General features: G+C 45.6%; 1 protein-coding gene across 7 annotated transcripts in view; it reads left to right on the top strand.

The window, feature by feature from the left end:
- The first annotated feature begins 1,604 nt into the window (after positions 1 to 1,604).
- Positions 1,605 to 24,765, top strand: part of XPNPEP1 (X-prolyl aminopeptidase 1) — a 51,896-nt gene continuing 28,735 nt past the window's right edge. The window contains exons 1-4 of one of the 7 annotated variants that reach the window (XM_061403403.1): positions 1,691 to 1,744; positions 4,166 to 4,195; positions 8,163 to 8,251; positions 13,483 to 13,607. In XM_061403403.1, the coding sequence (XP_061259387.1) occupies positions 13,491 to 13,607 (117 nt within the window). In that variant the 5' untranslated portion in view covers positions 1,691 to 1,744; positions 4,166 to 4,195; positions 8,163 to 8,251; positions 13,483 to 13,490. The other 6 variants (XM_061403404.1, XM_061403401.1, XM_061403407.1 and 3 more) reach the window with 6 other exon arrangements.

Genomic DNA, 24,765 nt, shown 5'->3' with positions numbered 1-24,765 from the left:
TCTTTTTTTTTGGCTTCATAAATTTGGGGAAATGAAACAGACATCTGCTACTTTCCAAGGCGCCACATCTTTTAGTTCTTTTATACTTTTTCTACAGGCCCTAATTTAGCTTGTCTAGATGCTGACTGAATAACAACTAGGACTCCAAGCTCTTGCTGCAGTGTAACTGCTTGCTACAGATGTATCAGGGCTTCACCAAGGTCAAAGGAAGAGGTGTAGATTGCTTTCATTCAGCAAATGTTTCTGAAGTGCTGACTTTGTTCCCAGTGTTGGTTTAATCACCAGGTTCATAACAATGAACAAGAGAGCCGCCGTCCCTACCCTTGAGTACTGCACATTCTGGGGACATTCATTCAAGCAGAAAATATGTAAGGAGAACTTAGGACACGTCAGGTATTGTTCATCGTTAAACAACACAGACACCATTTCTGCACTAATGGCTATGATGTGTGTGTGTATAAGGTGGGGGCAGAATACAATATACACGTACATATATTTTTTTATCATGTTAAAAGGTAGTAAGTGCTGTGGAAAAAAACAGAGCAGGGTAAGGGGATTAGGAATTTGGGGGGGAGTTACAATTTTAAATAGGGTGAGCATGGTAGGTCTGTTGAGAACGTGATGCTTGAGCAAAGACTTGAAGGCAAAAGGACGGGAAGGTGAGGAAGGGAGCCTGGATATTTGGGGGAAGAGCAAGTCCACGGGCTCTGGGGCATGAGTGTGCCCAACTTTTTCAAAGAAAGCAAGGAGGTCAGTTTTGCTGGAGCTGAGTGAGCAATGTGAGATCAGAAGGAAATGGTTAGGGACAAGTCAAGCAGAGTTTTTACCCTGAATGAAATGACGAACCAACAGAAAGTGCTAAGCAGAGCAAGGACACGATCTCAGATGTGAAAGGGCTGATCTGGCTGGTAAGTTTAGGCTCGGCTGTGCAGATGCCGGTGGTATTAGCGAAGCCAGAATAATCAGTCACAAGGGTGAGAAGGTACGACACAGACCTGGAGGGGGAACAGGTTGGGGTAGTGAGAAGAAGAGGCTGGATTACGGATTTGTATTGAAGACAGGACCAACACGATTTTCTGACAGACTGGATGTAGGGTGTGAAAGAGGAGGCAAGGATGCCTCCAACATCTATCCACTGACTGCGGGAGCACGGTTCTGTTTTGGTGCGTTGGGCCAGGAGTGCCGTTCGGACATAAGTTTGAGATGCCTATTAGCTATCCAAGTGGAGTGAGCAGCTGGCTTTTGCCTGTAAAATTGATTTTGGGAATATGCTTACGCTTCAGGAAGTGAGATCGTGTTGAGGCACTTTCTGAACTGGGCACGTCCTCCTCCTAAAAGCTAGAACATCCCTGAAGGGCAGCTCATCGCGCCGCTGCAGCCCCTTCGGCCGACAAAGCCCTTCTTTTTCCTCTTTGGGGAATGGCGAGAAAAATGAACCGAAACCACAAGCCACGGCACGGCCTCCATTCCCTCACTAGCCGCGAGGAAACAAGCTTGGGGATTGGGATGGGAACGCAGATGGGTTCAGAGGGGTGGGGCGGTCCGGGGTGAGTGGGCGGGGCCTGGGGTAGGCGGGGCCGCGGCGCGGGCGCACGCCTCAGAGAGGGGCGTGGCCGGCCTGGCGCGCGCGCCGGCTTCCTTTGCTCCTGCAGGTCCGCCGGCGATCAGCTGGTCTGCGCTCCACTGACGTGGGCCCGGCACGTCACCGCCGAATGGCAGCCTCCAGAAAGGCACCGCGAGTAAGGTGAGGGCGCTCTGCCGGGGATCCGGCGTCCCGGCAGCGCGCGGCCCCCCGGGCCTGGGCACGCGTATTGCACCCCGGAGGGCAGGGACAAGCGGGTGAGGAGCTGCGGGCGGCCCACCGCAGTCGGGAGCCGGCTGGGGCTGGCTGGAGCCCCCCGAGCGAGGCCACAGGGGAGGGAACTATGCAGCCGGGCAAGTTCCGGTTGGTTTCCAGCGGTCGCGGGCACCCCCAGGCAGCCCGAGCCAGGTCCCCGGACGTGTGTGTGTGCGGAGCTGCGGCCATCGCCGCCCCTTCCCCGGCCGGGTGAGAAGGCCCGCTCTGGCAGGAAGTTGACCCCTACTGGCTCTTCTCGGGGTTCGGGAAGGCGGGCGAGCCCTGCCCTCGCCCCTCTACCCTGGGAATCTAATCCTCAAATTACAACCCTGACAGTATGACACCTGCAGTTCGCCTTACTGATCTGTCACCGCCACAAGGATAGGCAACCGCGGGCCCTTCCCCACCCAAGTGTTTTCAGAGGCTAGGGAATAATACTTGGGCATAATCTCCAGGGAAGTCCCACCGGTAACTTGCCCTGGGTTCTCCCTGGATTCAGGGAGGTGAGAAGGATAATCCCCTGGTCTCACATTAACAGGGTGCAGCCTGTGCTTCCCCTATACCCAGGGAATACTTACCAGAGCAGCTAACAAAATGGGAGGAGGCTGCTAACAAAATGGGGGAGAGATAAGTTGAGGGTCACAAAGGTCAGAAGCCAAGCACCCTGGCAATCCACAGGAGGTCAGCCATCCTCTAACCAGCTGAAACTTGAATGAATAGGCTTCGCAGCCTGGGCAGACTCACTTGCTGAACACAGACCAAGGCTTGTGCTGGTGTTTGTGAGTGGAGGGATCCCAAGCCGACCTTGAGTTGAACTTGGCCTTGCCACAGCGTGTTAGAGATGAGTAGAGAACCTGCCCACCCTGTGAAAGGATGTCTGATGTGTGGCTAACCTGCACAGGGAAGGAGCTGCCTGTGTGTTAAGTGCTGGAGGTGGGTTCAGACAAGTGGATCCTGAGTTAGGGCCCTAGGCTGAGAAGTAGCCTTTGAGGACCAAGTTGGTCTTTGCTGGTTTCATAGACTCACAACGTTTTAGGGATAGAAGGGTCTTTAGGCATCAACTGAGAGAGCCTCTTTACCTCACACAGGAGGCCACTGAGAGCTGAGAGAAGGGGGACCATTTGCCCCAGGTACTTACCCTAATGGCAGAACTTGAGTGCTATCACTGTAAACATGACTCGGTTTAGATGATGGAAACTGAACTCAAATTGACTTAGTTAAGGGGTTGAGCCAGCTTCTAGTGTAGCTGAGTCCAGGTAACCACACCAGCTTCAGCCTTGGTTTCTCTCTTGTACTTCTTGGCTCTGATTTCTTTAGTGTTGGCTTCATTGTCAGGCAGACTTTCTCCTTTGGCAGATTATGACAATTGTAGTCTGACAGCCCCAGCAGAAATAGGGTCTTTTTACCTAATGGTTGGAGCAGAAATTCCAAATCTGATCCTCACTGGACCGATTTGATCCTGTGTTCATCACTGGTTTGGAAGGATGGATTGATCCTTTGTCCTTCGCTGGTTTGGAAGGATGGATTGAGTGGGCCTGGATCCCAGAACTTGGTGGGTGAACAGGTGAGACTCTTCCAACGCTGTGGGCTGAAAGTGGAGAAGAGACATTTTCAGAAGGAAAACCAAGGTGCTCTGACCGAAAGAGGGAGGGTTGGATTCTGGGTAGGCAAAAATAACATTGCCCACTTCACCCTAGAATCTGTTCCATTCTACCCTTGTCTCACCTTACAGGACATGACTGAGCATCTTGGTCCTTGTTTTGCCCCATCCTGAGTGATATACATGTGTGATTCTCATCCTAGACTGGGGGCATGGGGAGGGTAATAACACTGCTGGGATTTCTTTAAAAAGAGAGAGGGAGAAAAATGTGCCATAACCATCTTATAAATAGATTGAATAGGAAGTTCTCTGCATGTTTCTTTCCTCTTACTCATCTTATGGCACATCATGACATCGAGAACGTGTTGGCTGGAGAAGGGGCTTCCCAGGTGGCTCAGTGGTAAAGAATCTCCTGCCCAGCAGGAGACATGGGTTCGATCCCTGGGTGGGTAAGATCCCCTGGAGAAGGAAATGGCAACCTGCTCCAGTATTCTTGCCTGGGAAATTCCATGAACAAAGGAGCCTGGCAGGCTGCAGTCCATGGGATTACAAGAGTCAGACACGATAGTGACTAAACAACAGCCACAGGCTGAAGAAGTCCTGGGCAGGAGAAGAGCACTGAAGTGAACCTTGGGAGGCCTAGACTCTAGTTCTAGACTAGCTGTTTCATCAGATAGCTCTGAGGCCTTGAGCAATTTGTTGATCTCTGTTTCTCAGTTTCTTTCTAGAGGTGGGAGCTGAGTTGGATCATCCCTCAGGTATATTCTAGCTCTAATATTTAATGATAACCTTGCTCCGAGAGCCTGAGAATGTGTCTGTCCAAGTTAGTGAAGGGTGGATGGATTTTGGACTCTGCAGAGACCAGGATATGACAGGAGCATGATTGTTTTAATGTTTAGCTGCTTTGTGGCTCCTTTGATCCTTACAGGAATATGGAGTTGGTGATGCTGACAGAGAGTGCTTGAACTCAAGTTCTCTGGGAACATCACCTGTCAGACTGATTTCTCGTCTTGTCTTTGCAGCTCCTAATGTTTATGGCCTGTGGCGAGTTGTTTCTTCTCTTGTAAAGTGAATAATAGGGCTGCTTTTGAATAGTTTCCCTCCAGCTCTCTTGTCCTGTGTGTGAACCAGTCAGTTGAGTATGTAGAGAAATTGACTTCCTTGGCTCACCGTCTTTTAAATGTGTATATGAAGTCAAGGGAAATCAGGTAAGAATGTGACTTGTTTTCTGTCCAAGGAAAAGAGGTTTTTTACTTTGTAAAATATTATAACAACTTTATTGAGATATAATTCATGTACCACACAATTTACCTATTAAAAAGTACAATTCGGTGGTTTTGAGAATATTCCCAGAGTTGTACAACCATCACCATGATCAGTTTTTAGGACATTTTAATCCTCCCTGGAAGAAGCCCTGTACACAGTGCAGTCACTCCTTATTTCCAGCTCCATCCTACGTCTAAGCACCCACTGTCTACTCTCTCTCTATGGATTTGTTTCTTTTGGACACTGCATATGAAATCATACAATATATGATCGTCTTTGGCTTTTTTCACTTAGCATAAAATGTTTTCCAGCTTTACTACGTTGGATTACTACTGATTACTACAGCATATATCAGTTGGAGAAGGCACTGGTGACCCACTCCAGTACTCTTGCCTGGAAACTTCCATGGATGGAGGAGCCTGGTAGGCTGCAGTCCATGGGATCGCTGAGTTGGACACGACTGAGCAACTTCACTTTCACGCATTGGAGAAGGAAATGGCAACCCACTCCAGTGTTCTTGCCTGGAGAATCCCAAGGACGGGGAAGCCTGGTGGGCTGCTGTGTATGGGGTCACACAGAGTCGGACACGACTGACGTGACTTAGCAGCAGCAGCAGCATATATCAGTAATTATTCCTTTTTATTGCCAAATAATATTCCATTGTATGTTTAGACCACTTTTATTTATCCATCAACTGATGGATGTTTGGGTTGTTTCTACTTTTTGAATATCATGAATAATGCTTCTGTGAACTTTGTTGTTTTTAGGTGGACTTGTGTTTTCAGTTTCCTTTGGTATGTACCTAGGAGTGAAATTGCTGGGTCATAGGCTAAGACTGTATTTAATCTTTTGAGGAATGCTGGACTGTTTTCCAAAGCTACTGTACTATTTTACATTCCCACCAGTGAATTTCTGGTTGTTCCAATTTTGCCATGTCCTTGCCCATACTTGTTACTGTCTTTTTTTTTTTTTTTTTCATTATAATCTTCCTAGGGGGTGTGAAGCGGTATCTCATTGTGGTTTTCATTTGCATTTCCTTTATGAATAATGATGCTGAAAATCTCATGTTGATTATTGGCCACTTCTCTATCTTCTTAGGAGAGATGTCTATTTGGAGTCTTTGACCATTTAAAAGTTTTAATATTTTTCTTTTTATTGTTGAGTTGTAATAGTCCTTTTTAAAAAAAGTTTTATTTATTTTTGGCTGTGCTGGGTCTTTGTTGCTGGGTGCCGCCTTCTCTAGTTGTGGTGAGTGGAGGCTGCTTTCTAGTTCAATGTATGGGCTTCTCATTTTAGCGGCTTCTCATTTCAGGCTCTAGGGCATGTGGGCTTCAGTAGTTGCGGCTCATGGGGTTAGCTGCCCCTTGGCTTGTGGGATCTTCCCAGACCAGGGACTGAACCCCTGTGCCCTGTATTGGCAGGTGGTTGCTTAACCACTGGACCACCAGGGAAGTCCCTGTAGTAGTTCTTCATATACTCTGGATACCAGAATCTTATCATATATTTGAGTTGCAAATATTTTATTTTATGGGTTGTCTTTTCACTTTCTTCATGGTATCCTTTGAAGCATTAAAGTCTTTAATGAAGTCCTGTCTGTTTTTCTTTTGCTGCATATGCTTTTGATGTCATATCTAAGAAATCATTGCCTAATTCAAAGTCAGGCAGATTTATGTCTGTGTTTTCTTCTAAGAAAACATTTATGTCTGTGATCCATTTTGAGTTAATTTTTGTATATGGTGTGAAGGTGGAAGTTCAGCTTCCGTCTTTTACATGTGGATATCTATTTGTCCCATCATCATTTGTTGGAGAGACTGTATTTTTCTCCATTAGATGTTGTTGTTGTTGCTCAGTCCCTAAGTCGTGTCCTCCTCTTTGCAACTCCATGGGGGACAGCTTCCCTGTCCTTCGCCATCTCCCAGAGTTTACTCAAACTCATGTCCATTGAGTTGGTGATACCTTCCAATCATCTCATTCTCTGTTGCCCCCTATTCCTCTTCCCCTCAGTCTTTCCCAGCATCAGAGTCTTTTCCAGTGAGTCAGCTGTTTGCATCAGGTGGCCAAAGTAGTGGATCTTCAGCTTCAGCATTGGTCCTTTCAATGAATATTCAGGGTTGTTTTCCTTTAGGATTGACTGGTTTGATTTCCTTGCAGTCCAAGGGACTCTGACTCTCAAGAGTCGTCTTCAGCGGAACAGTTCAGAAACATCAGTTCTTTGGCACTCACCTTCTTTATGGTCCAGCTCTCACATCCATACATGACTACGGGAGAAACCATAGCTTTGACTATACGAACCTTTGTCGGCAAAGTGATGTCTCTGCTTTTTAATACGCTGTCTAGGTTTGTCATAGCTTTTCTTCCAAAGAGCAAGTCTCTTTTAATTTTGTGGTTATAGTCACCATCAGCAGTGTTTTGGAGCCCAAGAAAATAAAAGTCTGCCACTGTTTCCATTCCGCACACGCCCCTCCCCATCCGACCCCACCCAAACTTTTGCTATGAAGCAGTGGGATCAGATGCCGTGATCTTCGTTTTTGGAATGTTGAGTTTTAAGCCAGTTTTTTCACTCTCCTTTTTCACCCTCATCAAGAGGCTCTTTAGTTCTCTGCTTTCTGCCGTTAGAGTGGTATCATCTACATATCTGAGGTTGTTGATATTTCTCCTGGCACTGTTGATTCCAGCTTGATTCATCTAGCCCAGCATTTCCTATGATGTAGTCTGCATGTACGTTAAATAAGCAGGGTTACAGTATACAGCCTTGAAATACTCCTTTCCCAATTTTGAACCAGTCCCTTGTTCCATGTCTCGTTCGAATTGTTGTTTCTTGACCTGCATACAGATTCTTAGGAGGTGGATCTGGTTGTTGTTGTTTAGTCGCTAAGTTGTGTCCAACTCGTTTGTGACCCCATGGACTGTAACCACCCGCCAGGTTCCTCCGTCCATGGGATTTCCCAGGCAAGAATACTGTGGTGGGTTGCTATTTCCTTCTCCAGGGGATCTTCCTGACCCAATGATTGAACCCATGTCTCCTATATTGGCAGGCAGATTCTTTACCACTGAGCCACCAGGGAAGCCCTCATTGATACATAAGGCTATCTTTATGCCAGTACCACACTGTCTTGATTACTGTAGTTTTATTAATTTTGAAATCAGGAAGGGTTGAATCCTTCAACTTTGTTCTTTTTCATAATTGTTTTGGTTATTTTGGGTTCTTTGCATTTTTGTATGAATTTAGAATCTGCTTATAGTGGAAGAAAATTCATGAATTAGAGACTGAGATTGAGATTTACCTGCCATGGTGATGTTTTATCTGAAACTTACTTATTTCATCACTGATATTGGGGTGAGAGATTTTCCATCTCATAAAGGAAAATTGCTTAGTCAAGTTGATGTTCCTCTCTGACTAAACCTTGCCACGTTTACTGAGGTCAAAGTCTGCAATAGCCTATTCTTTCTCTTCCTTAGGGCAAATTACCAGGATTTTCAGCTGAAAAATTTAAGAATAATTGAACCTAACGAGTTGACATACTCTGGAGACCCAGGTGTGGAAACAGGTAATAATTTTGCCTCTTACTTTAGATGGAACATCTCAGAAGGATTTTAGATTCCCCTACTTCAGCACCAAGTTGAGAGAGAAGGGAGGGTAAGCGATTAATAATTGATCATGACTAGGGCTGAGGGGATGTATGCCCAGAAATTAAAAACCATTTTGTCTTTTGGCTTCCTGAGTTGTTGCTTATTGTGTGTATGTATGTATTTTATGTATATGTATGTGTGTGTGTGTGTGTGTGTGTGTGTGTGTATGTATACACATATATATGTTACTTTTTTCAGTAGAAAGTAGAGAGAGATGGTTTTTGAATTCATTGTTCTTGGCATGGTGGTGATGGTGGTGGTAGTGGTAGAGATAGGTTGTTATTGAAAAAGTTCTAGTCTGATTTTTCTAATTTCTAATATAATTTATTGACATCCTTAGAGATTGGCTTTCAGTTTTCATCTTAAGACTATGAAATAAGTTTATAATGCATTACTGTGCTTTACAAATTGAACAGGCATTCAGGAAAATCCTCTGGGGAAAAATTTCTGGAACCATATCCTCTTCCCAGAACTGATTAGTTATATTGTTGGGTTGCCAGAAACCCAAATTCCAAAAAAAAGTGGTATATTTCTATATTTCCAGTCCCTTTTCTTTGGACTACCCAGGAGAACTACAGTGTTACCTTGTAGTTTACTGAAAAAGATCAATCCCACGAAGCACATTAGAAACTATAACTGATTTCTCTTTGGAAGATCAATGCTGTAACTATATGCAGTTTTAGGTCCTTTTTCTTTAAAAATGTAGCTGTATCCAACACATTTTGGGCCATGTTGGAGGAAGGAGAGGAAGGAATGAGAAGAAGAGGAAGTAGGAAAGGGAAAAGTGATAGAACCATTGGATTTAGAGTTTGGTGAGAATTTCTCTTTCTTTTTATTACGTATGAAGAAATAGAGCTTCAGGGAGCTTCAGTTGTCTGAGGTTGTAAATTCCAGCTGGAAACTGGAGCCCACTTGTTTTGACTCCTTTGGTTTTAGAGTTGCTTTAAGAGAGCTGCCTCTGTTATGTTCTCTAGATAAGATGATGTATCAGTGCATGGGCTTGGTAATTGAATCCTTGGGTCCTTATCCTGATGACCCACTTGACTTGGGTCATCAAGTATTTGACTTCTGTTTATTTATCTGTAAAATGGGAAGAGTTGAACCTCCCTGGGCAGGGATTATTATGAGGATTAACCACTAATGTATGTAAAGTTCTTGGCCCTTCCTCAGCAGTGGGACAGAGCAACAAACTCTAAAGCTCTGGGTGCTGGAGGAGCAGCTTGGCATCTGTGAAAATGCTAAGATGCCGAAATTGGAGTAAACCAGCCCCTTCTATTCTCGTAACAAGACGTGTAGGAATCCCAGCTGGTGCTTCAGATTCAGATTGAAGTAATATTTCTTGAGCTTCTACAGCATATCAGTTGCCATGTATGGTGCTTACACACAGGCTGTCATGTTAAATTTTTCTAGCCACCCAGTGAGGTAAATAGGGGGTGCTCTTCATGTAATTCCAAGCAGCGAAAAGTCTTTTGTTTGTGATAAAGGTTGAAGGCTTAGGAACTTATTTCTAAAAGCAGATCCACATATGCAAGAGACTTTCAAATGAGTCATTCTTTTTAGAGCATGATTTAAAAATACCTGGCAATGTATGCGCTAATTTTACATCATGCACTAGGTTTGTTGTTCTTGGCTCCCCACGTCTCTGCACACCCTGATTAGCTCTTGGCTGCTTCTAACGTTTCTGAAAAGTAATGGGATGTGGAATGAGCAGATGCTAAAATACGGCATCTTCTAGGATCCTAGCTTTTTTTCACAGAAGATTCATCGCTGTTATGTTGAGTCTGAAAAGATAGGCACAGAGCTGTGACACTCATTCAGCCATCTTCGAGTGAGCTTATGCGTGTATGAGATGCTGGGCTAGATACATGGATTCAGGGATGAAGATGACATGGCCCCCGCCTTAAGGAGAAGCAATATAGCCACCATTTCTCACCATTTCTCATATTGCTTTCATAGTTACTGTAGTTAATTGTGTATCTACCTCTAGTAATTGCAAACACAACATTTACTATGTGCCAGGCACTGCTTCTAAATGCTTTCCACATGGCAGTCCATTTAATCCTCATAAAAACTAGCCTATGAGGATCACAGCCATGGTTTTCGTTTCCTCCATCCTGACTGTCATTTCAGCTGCCTGCGCAGTGGTTGGGTCTCGTGATTGTACCTGCTTTGTCTCCTCCGCAACTCTAGCTGCTCACCCGTTCACTCACTTGTAAGGCCTGCTGTCCTGCAGCCACCTTTTCTCATTGTGTCCATCTCCATGATAGCTGCCTCCATGGCCACAGCCCATTTGTTGCCTCAGCCACAGCCATCCTATCTTCTGGCTGTGGTATTGGGAATCTTTGCATTGAGTCTCATACAGGTGACAAAGACGTGTCTGCATCAGACCGAGGACACTGACCAAATGTGAGGGGCACGAAGGATGAGGAAGGCAGGCTCAGGGGAGATGTTAATAGTGGTGAGGGTGGCAGGGGGCATTGTGGAGGAAAGAGTGAAGATGCCCCTGTAGTGGAGTGAAACTAAGGATGCTGGTGATCCTGAGGGAGGCCAGTCTGGAGGAGGAATGTATTGATGAGGTGAGAGATGGTGATGAAGGTCAGAGTGCGTGCTGAGGAAGCAGGCTGTGTTGACCAGGAAGCAGAGATGTCCTTGACCGGCTCCATCTTGCCTTTGATGGTTTTCAGTGTGTGCTTGCCGTGCTAAGTCATGTCAGTCGTGTTCGACTCTTTGTGACCCTATGGACTATAGCCAGACTCCTCTGTCTGTGGGATTCTCCAGGCATAAATACTGGAGTGGGTTGCCATTCCCCCAGGGGATCTTCTTGACCCAGGGATTGAACTCATGTCTCTTATGTTTCCTGCATTGGCAGTCGGGTTCTTTCCCATTAGTGCCACCTATAACTGAAGACTTTGTGCTTGCCATTGGGTCTGTTGACTTTACTGATGAAGTTAGTAACTGATACTATTGATCCGTACTACAGTCAGCTCAATAAACACCTAGTCAGTGCCAGCAAAATCCTTAAATCAGGATGTGTCCAAATAGAAGTCACATTCTTCTATTTGGAAGAACAGAGGAAATTAATGATGTCAAAAGAAAATACACTGGTTTCTATCATATAGTTGCTTTCTAAAATTCCAGATGCTCAGGCTGTACTCCTCCCTAGGTAGCTGTCATGTGCCACCAAGGTTGGAACTGTTCCAAAGGATGTCTACGTTTTTGCTTGATTTTTAAAAATATTAAATTGCTCAGAAATATGATTCGGAAGCACAAATTTATTTTGAAACCCCGAAAGACATCATAATAAAGTTTTCGGATGCTAGCAAGCTTGTGAAGTCACAATAGGTTTTATTTTGAACCCAGTGGAGGTATTAATATATAAGTTTAGGTCATTAGATACTTCTGATCCCTCTTTTTTATGTACATAAGAAATTATAGGCTCAGTAGGACAGACAAAAGGAAAGGATGTCCCTCTGAAAAGTATTTAGAAGGAACTGTAATGCAGGGATCATGGACATGTTTGATTCATGAACAGGACTGTTTCTGGTGTCTCTCTCTTTTGGAAACTTCTGTCTTTTGGAAACTTCTGAGTGGGAGCCCTAAGGCCAGTAACTGAAGCTGCCCTTGCAGATTATGAATAAGATGGGGCACTTTCCCAGTGAGTCCCAAGATTAGTATTATACACTGTAGGGGAATCTATTGGAGATAACCATAGAGACTGAGGCTTTTATAGCCCAAGGTGGTGGTGGTGATGGAGAAGCACCAGATAAAACTGTTAAAGAAAAAGAACCAAAATAAAAAAAGAGGTCCATACCTAGCAGACTATAAGCTACAATGAGTCAGAGTATACACTTTTTTTGGCAGATTTATTGATTTATTTTATTTTTGGCTGTGCTGAGTCTTCCTTGCTGCACTTGGGCTTTGTCTAGCTACAGCAGGAGGGGGCTGCTTTTCATTGCAGTGCGTGGGCTTCTCATAGCAGTGGTTTCTCTTGTTGCAGAGCATTGGCTCTAGGGCGTGTGAGCTTCAGTGGTTGCAGCATATGGGCTCAGTAGTTGTGGCTTCCAGGCACCAGAGCAATAGCCCAGTAGTTGTGGCACATAGGCAGGCTTAGCTGATCTGCAGCATGTGGGAGCCTCTGCAACCAGGGCTCGAATTCATGTCTTCTGCATTGGCAAGTGGATTCTTAACCACTAGATCACCAGGGAAGCTCAGGGTATAAATTCTTAAAGATAACCTGTAGTACAATGGCCTCAATATAACTCTCCATTATTTACAGGATGGTGCATTAGGATGTTTTTGGTTAAGCCAAGTATTTTTTGTTTGTTTGAAAAATTGGTTGATAAAATCCCAAAGTCTGAAAACACCAAATGCTGCCTAGGATGTGGACCAGTGAATTTATTAACGGTGACAATGCAAAATGGTACAGCCACATTAGCAGACATTTGGTAGTTTCTTACAAACCAAATATCCTCTTACCATATGATCCAGCAGTCATGCTCCTTGGTATTTAGCCGAAGGAACTGAAAACTTACGTCCATACAAAAACCTGCAACATGGATGTTTATAGCGGCTTTATTCAAAATTGCCAAAACTTGGGAACAACCAAGATGTCCTCCAGTTTGTGAATGGATAAATATTAATAAGCTGTGGCACATCCAGACAATGGAATAATAGTCAGCAATAAAAAGAGATGAACTATTAAGTCATGAAAAGACATGGAGGAACCTTAAATCCACATTGCTAAGTGAAAGAAGCCAATCTGAAAAAGCTTTATACTGTATGATTACAACAGTGTGACTTCCTGGAAATGGCAAAACTATGAAGGCAGTAAAAAGATTAGTCACATCAAGGGATTGGAGGAGAGAAAGGAAGGATGAATAGGCTGAGCAGAGAGGATTTTAGGGCAATGAAAACTATTAAACTCTTAAATCATAATGATAGGTACACGTCACTATACATTTGTCAAGACCTATAGAATGTGCAGCACCAACAGTGAACTCCAGGGTAGACTATGGACTTTGGAGGATCATGGCGTTTCAGTGTAGATCATCAGTTTTTATACCACGTACCTCTCTGGAACTCGGTTGGTCATTGAGTTACGTGTGGGCAGTCTGACTGGTTTTGGAACAAACTCTCCCTGTTGTTGCAGACAGCAGAATGGCTCCAAAGATAACTTCAGAGCTGCTTCGGCAGCTGAGACAAGCCATGAGGAACTTGGAGTATGTGACGGAACCAATCCAGGCCTACATCATCCCGTCGGGAGATGCCCATCAGGTACTGAGTGGAGATGGGCTGGTGATGGGATTCATCAACCCCTCCTTTGGTTTCCTCCTTTCCCCCCTCAGCGTGTTTGTACTCTAGGATTCTAGTTGTCAAACCACATCTAAGTGTGTCCTCCAGGGCTCGGCACAGGGAACTGTGTCCATTTGAACAGTTTCTTAACCATAGGATTTCTCAGAGCCTTTGATATACTAGGGTGCACTGTGTAACTCTAAGAAGCAGATGAAATACTCAGCATTTTCCAGATTTAAATGTCTGGAATTTCCAGTCATCTCAGAGTGGAGTAGGGGACTCCATGTTCCAGGGAATTCCTTTGTCTGTTGATCTTCAGTAGCAGTTTCTATACAATAATGGGTTCGAACTTGCTCCTTGAAGAGGGGAGAGAAAGGGGAGAATAGTATATAAAGAGGAGAGGCCGCTGAAGAGGAGAATCTGGCAAGTGAAAGTGGTTGAAAGGTTGAAGGAGGAGGTGGGAGAGCAGGTGTTAAGTGTAGAAGCAGAAGATCAAGCAGGACAGGGAGTTGTTGGATGTGGGAAGACGTGGTGGCCGGGTACATTAATGTTAAGTTTAGTAGGCAGTGGGGAGATAGAGACGTGGGATTTAGGGTGGGGGTTTGGTAATGGAATTCTTCCATTCGCCTCTGTTGTTTAGATGAACAGGATTCAGAGTTTCATCTTTCGTCTTGACTGAGGACTGAACGTGAGTAGGTAGCAGAGCTAGCACAAGTCGGGCCTCAGGAGTGTAGGTAGCAGAGGAGGCGGGCATCCACTATTTAAGAAGGACAGACCTTGGCCTTATCCTCAGGGAACTCCTTTCTTCTTCCCCTGCCTGGGTACTTCTGATGGGCCCTTACCTGCTTCCTGTCTGTCCCAGAGTTCAGCCTTTGGACTTGGGCTTCAGGTCACATGGATTCTCTGCCGGATTCATCAGTGGTGTTTTTCATTCTCTTGCCTTTTAAGCATCAGGCAGTTGCCCTGGACTGATATGACTGTAACTGTCCTATCTCAGTATTGTGTGGGATGGTGGAGCACATCAGGTAGCAGTTGGTGTAGGGTCTTTCGTAAGTCCCTGTATCAGTAAGGTTCTCCAGAGAGACAGAACCAAACACATGCATATGGGGAGAGAGGGAGAGAAAAGAGAGAGAGATTATGATATTTTGAGCAGTGGCTCACACAACATCAGCTGCCTTGGTTCTCAGGCTTCGGTTTGAACTGGAGTTACACCTCTGGCTTTCCTGGTTCTTCAGCTTGCAGAGGGTACCAGGGATGTTTTCACATCAAAGGCCTGAGAACCAGGAATGCTGAAGTCTGAGAGCAGGAAAAGATGGATGTCTCATCTCAAACAGGAGAGAGCAAATTTGCCCTTTCTGCTTCTTTTTGTTCTTTTTAGACTCTCAACGGATTGGATGCTGCCCCTGTATATCTGAGGGTGATCTTTATTGGGTCTGCCAACTCAAATGTTAATCTTTTCCAGAAACAACCTCACAGACACACCCAGAAATAATGTTTTACCAGCTTGCTATCTGGGAATCCCTTCACCCAGTCAAGGCCACCTAATATTAACCCTCACAGCCTCGCACACTGTTGTCTGAAATCGGGTCTGTCCTTTCAGAGTCTCACAAGCTATCATGGAGCCCCAGCCAAACTCCTCATAGCTTTGCTTTATTTGTGAACCTTCACCTCCAGGTGAGGCCTCATTGTATGGAAAGATGTGACCTGTTAGTATTACTTGCTTCAACCTTTGAAGATTTTTTCCACTTAAGAGTGTATGGAGTGTATGGAAACTTTGTGATGTTGGTGTTTCAGTTTTCTTTTGCCTAAAGTTAAGATAAAATCTGCCTGTTTACGGACAGAGGAGCCTGGCAGGCTACAGTCCATAGGGTCGCAAAGAGCCGGACACCACTTAGTGACTAAATAACAACAAATAGGCCCAAAGCAATTTCTTATTCAACTTTGGGAATGGCAGCGACACTGGCCAAACCCCAGGTGATGTTCCAGGCTTCCGCTTAGTGTTTCATCTCCTATAATGGGTCTGGAATTTCAGAATTGGATGGCCCCTCCATGGATAAGAAAGCTGAATCTCTAATCATGGAAAAATGTCCTGAAAACAGAAAGTTAAGCTTGCTTGATATTAGCTGTGATTTTTCATTGCAGAAGTTACTGTTTAGGCTCATAAACTTATATTCTTGGACTCTTGCTGTCCTCTTCTCTTTCACCACACCCGCCCCCCATTTTTCTTTTATAATCTTTGACTATCATTTCTATTGCTGTAGCCTAGCCATCCGCCTTGCCAGGCAGGAGAAGCTGTGTTTTGTGTGTCTGATGCATGTTTCCTGACTGCCATAACAGGGCTAAGTATTGGGTACTGGCTAAGTAGAGGGCCAGCAGTTGGCATATTGGTATGTGTATGGGCTCTAGAAACTGTCTGGGTTCTGGTGCCAGATTTGTCACTTAACTAGCTGCTTGATCTCAAGTTAGTTACCTCAAATTCCTAAGTGGTAGTTAAACTCTCTGGGTCTCAGTTTCCCTATCAGCAAAAAAGGGATAGTGACATACCTATCTCATAGGGCTGTTACTAGGATTAAATGAGTTAAAAGATATAAATGCTTAAAGTGTATCTGTCACCTAATAAGTCTCTTTATATTTGTTGCTATTATTACTATTATAGCGATGAATGAAGGGAAATGTTCCCTTAAAGAGTAGATAGCCCCTGTCACAAATATAACACAAAGTTCAACTAGTAAATCTCGTAGGGAAGAACCCAGTCAGTCCAATAGAAATATGTGAGGCATGTATGTAGTTTAACAATTCTAATATTTATGGTGGAAAAAAGGAAAAAGAAACAGTGAAACAATTTTTTTACCCCAGTATATCTAACATATTGTCATTTCATCACATCATCAGTATAAAAATCATCAATGATATAATTTACATTCGTTTTTTTATACTAGGGCTTAAATTCCGGTATCTACTTTATTACAGAACATCTCAACTTAAGTGTAGAGTGTAGACTGTTCATTGGAAATATTTGATCTGTATTTAGATTTCATAAGATCTACAGTTGAAAAGTGGACTTCGGTGCCAAAGTTTTTCCAAACATAGTTAAAAAAATTTATAATAATAGAGTCTTGAGCATCAGTTTTAAAATTTAAGTTAATTGAAATGAAATAAAATTAAACATTTAGTTTCTCAGTCACATTAGCCACATTTCAGGTGCTTGGTAGCCACATGTATCTGGGGGCTACTGTGATGGTCAGCACAGATTTAGGTAAAGTACAGACCGAGCTCATTGGTCAGAGAGAATATTTGAAGCTGGCAGGGTAAGGAAGGCTGCATGATGGAATTGCATCATGTTCACATTCCTATTTAAAGGTAGCAGGGACCCACTGTGGGTCTTTGGACAAGAGGGTGATGCGATCAGTCAGTGGGAGTAGTGTTCAGTGTAGATTGGAGAAGGGAGACACTGGGAACTGAGAGCCCTATTTGGAGGTCATTGCGGGATCCTGGAGTGAGGGTGCAGAGGTCCTGGACTTTGGTGCTGTCCTTAGGAGCAGGGAATAAGGGAAGGATTTGGGGGGGAGAAGCAGTGGATAGACTCGGAGAAGGCAATGGCAACCCACTCCAGTGTTCTTGCCTGGAGAATCCCAGGGACGGGGAGCCTGGTGGGCTGCCATCTATGGGGTCACACGGAGTCGGACACGACTGAAGCGACTTAGCAGCAGCAGCAGCAGATAGACTGAGCATGAACCTTGCAGGCAGATGAATGAGGGAATGGGGAAGTTCGGAGACTGGGAGGGTTTGTGGTGCCATCCACAGAAAGAAATGAGAAGACCCACGTTCTTGTTTCGGGTCCGTGAAGAGGAAGGGCAAAGCTGGGATGACTGTGAAGTGGGGCCTGGGTCCGCGCCAGGACTTTGAGGCCAGGAAGGAGGGCTGGCTTTGCTTGTGACCTGCCGCAGCAGCCTCCTCAGTAATAGAGGGGCTGCTGTTCTCTGGGGCTCTTGTCCCCGGCTGTTTCCTTTCAGGCTGGATTCTGGGCTGATGGGATTTCTCCTCTGGGTCAGGGAGGGAGGGTGTTGGAGAAAGGAAGAAGAATCTTGAATTCTGTCCTTTGTGTACTTTCCAAACCAGAAATGCAGACACCCACACACTGTTGCTGGAGAGAATATGCATCCCAAATGCATGATTGTGCAAGGTCTTGGCGCTCCAGGGGTCTGCTCTTCTCTGTCCTCAGCAACTCTAAGGGTTTTTTCTTTTAAATTCAGAACAAGGGTTTTGGTGTTAATGAGTTTGGGCCCTGAGGGACTTTTACAGCAAGGATGTGTCCTTTTTCTCTTGTAATCTTCTTGTACTGTCGAAGTCAAATGTTGGGATTTGTGGGCACCGCTGGCCCCAAACCAGGAGAATCATTGGTTGGGGCCAGAACTGCCCTGGCATCACCTTTGAGAAATCTGAACTCTTCATCCCATCCCCTCCTTCTGTAAGGCCCCTCATTCTGCTTTTGGGCACAGCTTAGTCAAAAGATCACGTTCTGGCAGGGCTGACTCTGCCAACTTGAGTTTTTGGCTGTGTTTATGGTTCCTCCTTCTGGAAGACATGAATCAGATTTTCCTAGACTCTTTGGATTCTACTCCCATTCCTCCCGGAGTTGGCTTCCTGTTTTTTATTTCTTAAATAGGCTCTCTCCTGGGGTGGAGGTAGTGATTTTTATCCCACAGTGATTTCAGCCACTGTCTTAATTGGAGTAATGTTTGCTGTGGGAACACATCTCAAAGTTGCAGTGACTCGGTGCTGTATATAGAGCCTTATTTCGTTCCTTTGGCAGTCCAGAGTGGGTGCTCCTGGTTGGTGGGTGACTTTCTTCCACTAGAAAGAGGGGTGATTCAGGGATCCAGGCATTTTCCATCCTATGATGCCACCATTCCAGCTGGCGGAAGGGGAGTAGTATGGACAGGGCACATCCGTCTTGCATTGCCCTGACCCAGACAGCACTTCCCAACCAATCTGCATTGGTGAGAACCAGTCACGGGACCCCACCTAGCTGCAAGGGGGTCTGGGAAATGAAGTCCTAGATGGGAAACCAACCATTTTCAGTGACTGTACAGTAGGGAAAGGGTATCTTTGACTCTTTGGACTGCTATCCAGTGTTTTTCCTGTTACCTTGACTTCAGTTCAGTCAGTTCAGTTCAGTCACTCAGTCGTGTCCGACTCTTTGCGACCCCATGAATCGCAGCACTCCAGGCCTCCCTGTCCACCAACTCCCAGAGTTCACTCAGACTCACTCAGAGTCCATCGAGTCAGTGATGCCATCCAGCCATCTCATCCTCTGTCGTCCCCTTCTCCTCCTGCCCCCAGTCCCTCCCAGCATCAGAGTCTTTTCCAATGAGTCAACTCTTCACATGAGGTGGCCAAAGTACTGGAGTTTCAGATTCAGCATCATTCCCTCCAAAGAAATCCCAGGGCTGATCTCCTTCAGAATGGACTGGTTGGATCTCCTTGCAGTCCAAGGGACTCTCAAGAGTCTTCTCCAACACCACAGTTCAAAAGCATCAATTCTTCGGCACTCAGCTTTCTTCACAGTCCAACTCTCACATCCATACATGACCACAGGAAAAACCATAGCCTTGCTTAGATGGACCTTTGTTGGCAAAATAATGTCTCTGCTTTTCAATATGCTATCTAGGTTGGTCATAACTTTTCTTCCAAGGAGTAAGTGTCTTTTAATTTCATGGCTGCAGTCACCATCTGCAGTGATTTTGGAGCCCCCCAAAAATAAAGTCTGACACTGTTTCCACTGTTTCCCCATCTCTTGGTTTCATTTAAAAGAGACGAAAATACTGAGGACTGGATGTTACCTCAGTGTTTGGAGTTTGGTGGTTCTCATCTCTGTTCACAGTCTGAACTCCGGGACTTCCTGTGCACACACAGCCATTTAGTCTTTCGGTTTCATTTTTTTTGAAAGCCTCATATATCTGAGGCATTGTGCCAGGTTTATGGCTTACAGAGGTGAAGGGCCAGTGGGGGGCACAGATGTCACCCCGCACAGGCTCACGTAACTTGAGTCATGCTTACCATGGCACCCAGCCATTGCCTTGCTTGCCCTGTTCAGTCTGCATGTGTCCATGTTGCTCACTCTTCTTAAAACCCAGCTCTGGTCACGTCACTACCCACTCTTGAACTTTTGTTCTCTATCTAGAACTTGCAGGAGAAAGTTCAAGCCTCTAAGTGTGGTGTTTGAGGTCCTTGACCATTGTCTTCAGCCTGCCTTTCCAGAACTCTCTGCTGCCACTCCCTAGAACGTTCTGCCTCAGCAGTCAGGCTAATCGTTCACTGTCCTGCCACAAACCTCTGCTTCTGGGCCTTCTTGAACTTTCTCCCTCCCTGTGTTACCTTCTTGCTTCTCCTCACCTGTCTGTGGTGGGCCAGGTCTAACCTCTGAGCTTGGCCTGAAGGATTCAGAGCACATCTGAGTTTGAAACTATAGCAGATACCATACTGCATATGCAGCATAATTCATGTGCTGATTATTAGGGCTGATGTTTCACTGACACCTGTCTTATTTTGTTTGCTGGACTGTCCACTCTGAGAAGATATTTTCTTATGTTTCCCATAGGGTCTAGGTCATCATCTGGTAGTAATAAGTGCTGTAGTTTATCAAAAGCTTAGCATGTGCTAGTTTCTTTATGTTACACCTCAACCCTCCCACATGGGTGTTTTTATCATCCCTGCCTTACAGATGAAAAATTGAACCTTAAGGTTTACCCAGCCAGTAAGTGCGGAAGCCAGGCTTGAACACAGGTTTGATTCCTGGGTGTGGGAGTCACCTGTCACATGGTTGATGAAAGAGGTGAATTCACATAGAGGTGAATGGGGGGCATACCTGTGTTCCTGGTTCCCTCAGAGTTTATAATCCAATTGTGCAGACCAGATGTGCAGTCTCTATACAGAATAAAAGATGTTGCTTGGCAATGTGGCAAGGGCATGGACTTTGGAATGTCAGACCTGAGATCAGATCTCAGCTCTGCTTTTAGAGCAGTGGTGTCTTGGGGAGGTAAGTAGGTAATTTACTTCTCTGAGCTGCTGTTTCTTTTCTTTTTTTTTTTTAACCTATAAGTAGGTAGGATGATACCTTCCAGAGCTGCTGTTAAGATTAGAATTAGGGGGAATGAAGATAGTTACTGGCAACTATGCAGTCTTAGCCAGTATTATTTGTTATCATCACCCAGGGTGGGGGGCATGGATCAATGCCAATGTGGATGGTTCTGTGAAATTCAGAGATGTGGGAGGTCTCTGAAAGCTGGGTAGGTCAGAAAGCTTGTGGAAAGGGGCAAGTGTGAGCTGGATTATGAGATATGGCTGAGGCTTTCTTTCTTTTTTTTCCTGTAGCTTACTGATACGCTTTATTTGGCTGTGTGTTATTTCATTGTTTGAATTAGATGCCAACATTTAAAAATGGGATGGTATCTCACGAACATACATCTATTTAGCCTCTCCTGAAATACTGAAGGTGGAGCCCACACAGCAGCATGACAGGAATCAGAGCTGAGTAGGAGCTGCTCTCTAGAAAAGGCAGTCCCTTGTCCTGCTTTACTCTTTTAGTTTACCTGCCGTACCCTACGGCTTATGAGTTCAGAACCCCAGTTATAATCCCTTCTGGTCTTCTTCCTGTTGGACAAAGCATTAGCTTCCTGTTGCTGCTGTAGCAAACTTGGTGGCTTATCCTGGCACACATTTATTATCTTCCAGCTGTGGAAGGCTGGAATCAGCAGGGGTTGGTGACTTCTGGAGGCTCTGGGGACAGTCCATTTCCTTGTCTTCTCCAGTTTCTAGAGGCCACCTCCATTTCTTGCCTCGGAGCTTTTTCCCCATTTTCAAAGAGGTGGCTAAAGTCTGAAGTATGAAGAAAGGTTCATCTTTCTTCCTGCTTGTTTACTTATTCCACAAGTATTGGTTGTGGGCCTGTGCCTTGTTCAGGGACAGTGACAAACAAGACAGACAAACACCCTGATCTCCTGGTGTTACATTCTGGTGGGCAGGACAATGCAGTAACAGCATGAAGGAGCCATGAAGGAGAGCACGTGCTAAACCGAGAGACAGAAGAGGCTGCGTGGCTCCTGGAGCTGGATAGTAAGCTTCTCTGTGAAGGCGACAGCTGACCTGAAATATAAGGAGCTAGCCGTGCCATGATGAGAGGGAGGCTTTGACAGGCACAAGGAAGAGCGCGTGCAGAGGCCCTGAAGGAGGAGTGAGATCGGAAAGTGCAAGGAGCAAGAAGCAGGTGGTGTGGCTGGAGTGCTGTGAATGGGTGGGTTGTCGGAGGACCGTTCTGGGAGGAGAGCAGGGCTTGATCAAGCCATGTTCTGGGGACTGTGCTGGGGTCTGAATTTTACCCCAAGTGTGTTGGGAAGTCACTGACGGGTTGTAAGTATGCTGCTAATGAGATGTGATTTCCCAGGTGCTGCCAGTGGTAAAGAATCCGCCTGCCAGTGCAGGAGATGCAAGAGACATGAGTTTGGTACCTGGGTCAGGAAGATCTGCTGGAGTAGGGAATGGCAACCCACTCCAGTATGCTTGCCTGGAAAATCCCATGGACAGAGGAGCCTGGTGGGCTACAATCCATAGGGTCACAAAGAGTCAGACATGACTAAGCATGCATCCCCTTGAAAACCATAACATATACACACACACACATGCTATTATGATGCACACACATATACACACACATGCTAATATATACACACACACACATAGACACATGCTAATATGATATATACACACACACACAGTTTGAAAAGCTCGCTGTAAGTTAAGAGTGGATTGCAGGGGCAGTGGTCCAAGTAGAGATGAGGGAGGCTTGGATGAGGGTATTAAAGATGGAGAGACATTATAGTTTTGGAGAAAAAGCCAATGGCTGTGTTTCTTTGAGCCTTTTCCCTAGTATGCTAAGGCTTTGGCGTATTTTAGGCATTTTGCTGCTCTCTAGGGAGAATGTTCCCAGGCTTTGCCAGCCTCATGGCTGAGGAAAGTGGGGGAGGCCTGGGCCAGTGCTTGTCTGGCGTCTGCTTAGCCTTGTTGGTGTGGAGGTGACAGCTTCGGTCAGCGATGTCTTTCTGGCATGTTGACCACTTAGGTCATGTCTAGACATTCTTACCCCAGCCCTCATCTTGATCCCAAACCAAACTCGTCCACCTGCTGTTAATTCCACCTCTCTTCAGAGAAACTCTTGGTAAACCCCTGGGGGCTCCATGCCTCCTTCCAGGCTTCCCCAGGTTGGGAGTGGGCACTCTTCTGTCCCTGTGTGCCAGAGCCAAGCCAGATCAAGGTCAGCAGTTCTTCTCTGCCAGCCCCTCACCCCAGTCCTTGCTGTGTGCCAAGCGGGAGAGCCCCAAGCCAAGGGGACCTGTTGTCACTCACGTGTCCATTCCGGGTCTTCTCTCTTGTGTGCTGTGTCCTCTTGTGTGCTGTGATTGTTAGCACAAGGGTTTAGTTTTCCCAGCCTCTCTCCTGCTTTTTCAGCACTCAGGAAGGAGACATTGGTATCATCTCTTCTCTTGTGTATGTGCAGTACCCTCAGGTTTCTGGTGAGTTGTGTGGAACCTGTACTTGCTATTCCTCACAACAGAACTTGGACAAGGGTGGGAACCCACTCCCCCATCTTGGCCTTTTTTTTTTTTTTTTCCAGTCTTGCACTCAATAATTGCTGGGTTAATAAACAAAGGACTCTACAGTTCATCATTGATGCTGGTGGCCATTTCTTTCTGTGTGCTTAGTGCTATCTGGTCAATGTTCCTTTGTGTTTTGGGGATCAAACATTTGCTTGCCGTTGCAGTCAACCATCTGAAACGACCCGTTGTGGAAGTGAGGACTGAGGCTGAGAGAGCCGGGGAGATGCATCAGAGCACGTAACTGGGCCTGCTGGAGGGCAGCTGGGGCTCAGAGATCACAGAGCTCCTTCATGCCGCCATTGTGATTCTCTGTGGCCTTTCCAGCACCTCTGTGGGTCATGGTCTGTGACTGGTCTGAGGCTGCAATTATGACTGCCTTGGTGAAAGGGGAGGCTTTCATCTACGTGGCAGGAATGAAACCCGGGAGCCAGTTTTCCCCCTATGTTGTGTTGATTGTCCCCAAATGCCCTCGGGTCCAGCCAGTGCCTACCCTCCCCGCCCTTCTCTATCCTGAGCATTCTGGTTGCACCACTGGGGGTCTTAGTTCTCCCACCGGGGATCAAACCTGAGCCGCCTCCATTGGAAGCACAGAATCTTAGCCCCTGGAGCACCCTCTCCTAAGCATTCTTAACCCTGCCAGGTCCTTTAGCTCGGGAACAACCTGCTGACAGAAGCAACAGCAGCTCTGGGCTCAAGCAGATCAGATCCTGGCCCTGCTGCTGGCCTGTTAGTTACTTAAAGATTCTGTCTTTGAACCTCAATTTTCTAATTTGCTATTGGTCTTATCCCAGAGAGTCATTTTGAGGACGCAAGATGATGTATTTAGTGGGGCAGTGTGGCACAGGGCTTGAGTTGAGCTCTGGAGCTGACTGCCCAGGTTCAAATCCTGACTCTGCTCCTTTTGAGCTGTGTGATTTTGGACAAGTTCCTTGAGTCTCTGTGCCTTACTGGCACAAAAGTACACACTGTGGCCTCGTACCGTCTCCCCAGGAATGGAACCTCTTACTTTCTTCTCCCTGATCCCATTCCATTCAGAGGCTGGGGAGGACCTGGATTTGAACATGACGTTTTATTTTGCTGAAGCCTTCTGGGTTGGAGGAAGCATTTGTTCCCTAACAGGAAGGGACAGGGTCTGCGTGGGAGAGATTGGTGACACTGCCTTGGATGGGGGATACAGACAGGAAGTTCAGAAATAAGCTGATAGCTAAAGAGAATTAAGTTAGAGAGTTATTGGCACATAAAACAGAAATTCAGGCTTTTCAGAAAAATAACAGATGCCTGAATGTCAGTGGCAAGGAAGGGAGAAGGCTATCAGATTGTTTTTGAGTAAGATCTCAGCGAGGAAAGAGCGGTTTGGATCTATTTCTCTTGCTTTGTTTTCCAGGTGAAAAAAATCGAGGCTCAAGGGAGCAGCCCTTTTAGCCCTTAATTAATTAGGGTCGCCTATAGCGTGCATTAATCTTTTTTTTTTTAATGTTCAGTTTGCC

The sequence above is a fragment of the Bos javanicus genome, chromosome 26, assembly GCF_032452875.1.
Source record: "Bos javanicus breed banteng chromosome 26, ARS-OSU_banteng_1.0, whole genome shotgun sequence".
Taxonomy (NCBI): Eukaryota; Metazoa; Chordata; class Mammalia; order Artiodactyla; family Bovidae; genus Bos; species Bos javanicus.
The sequence above is the reverse complement of the archived record's forward strand: the minus strand, read 5'-3'. Positions and strand labels throughout refer to the sequence as shown.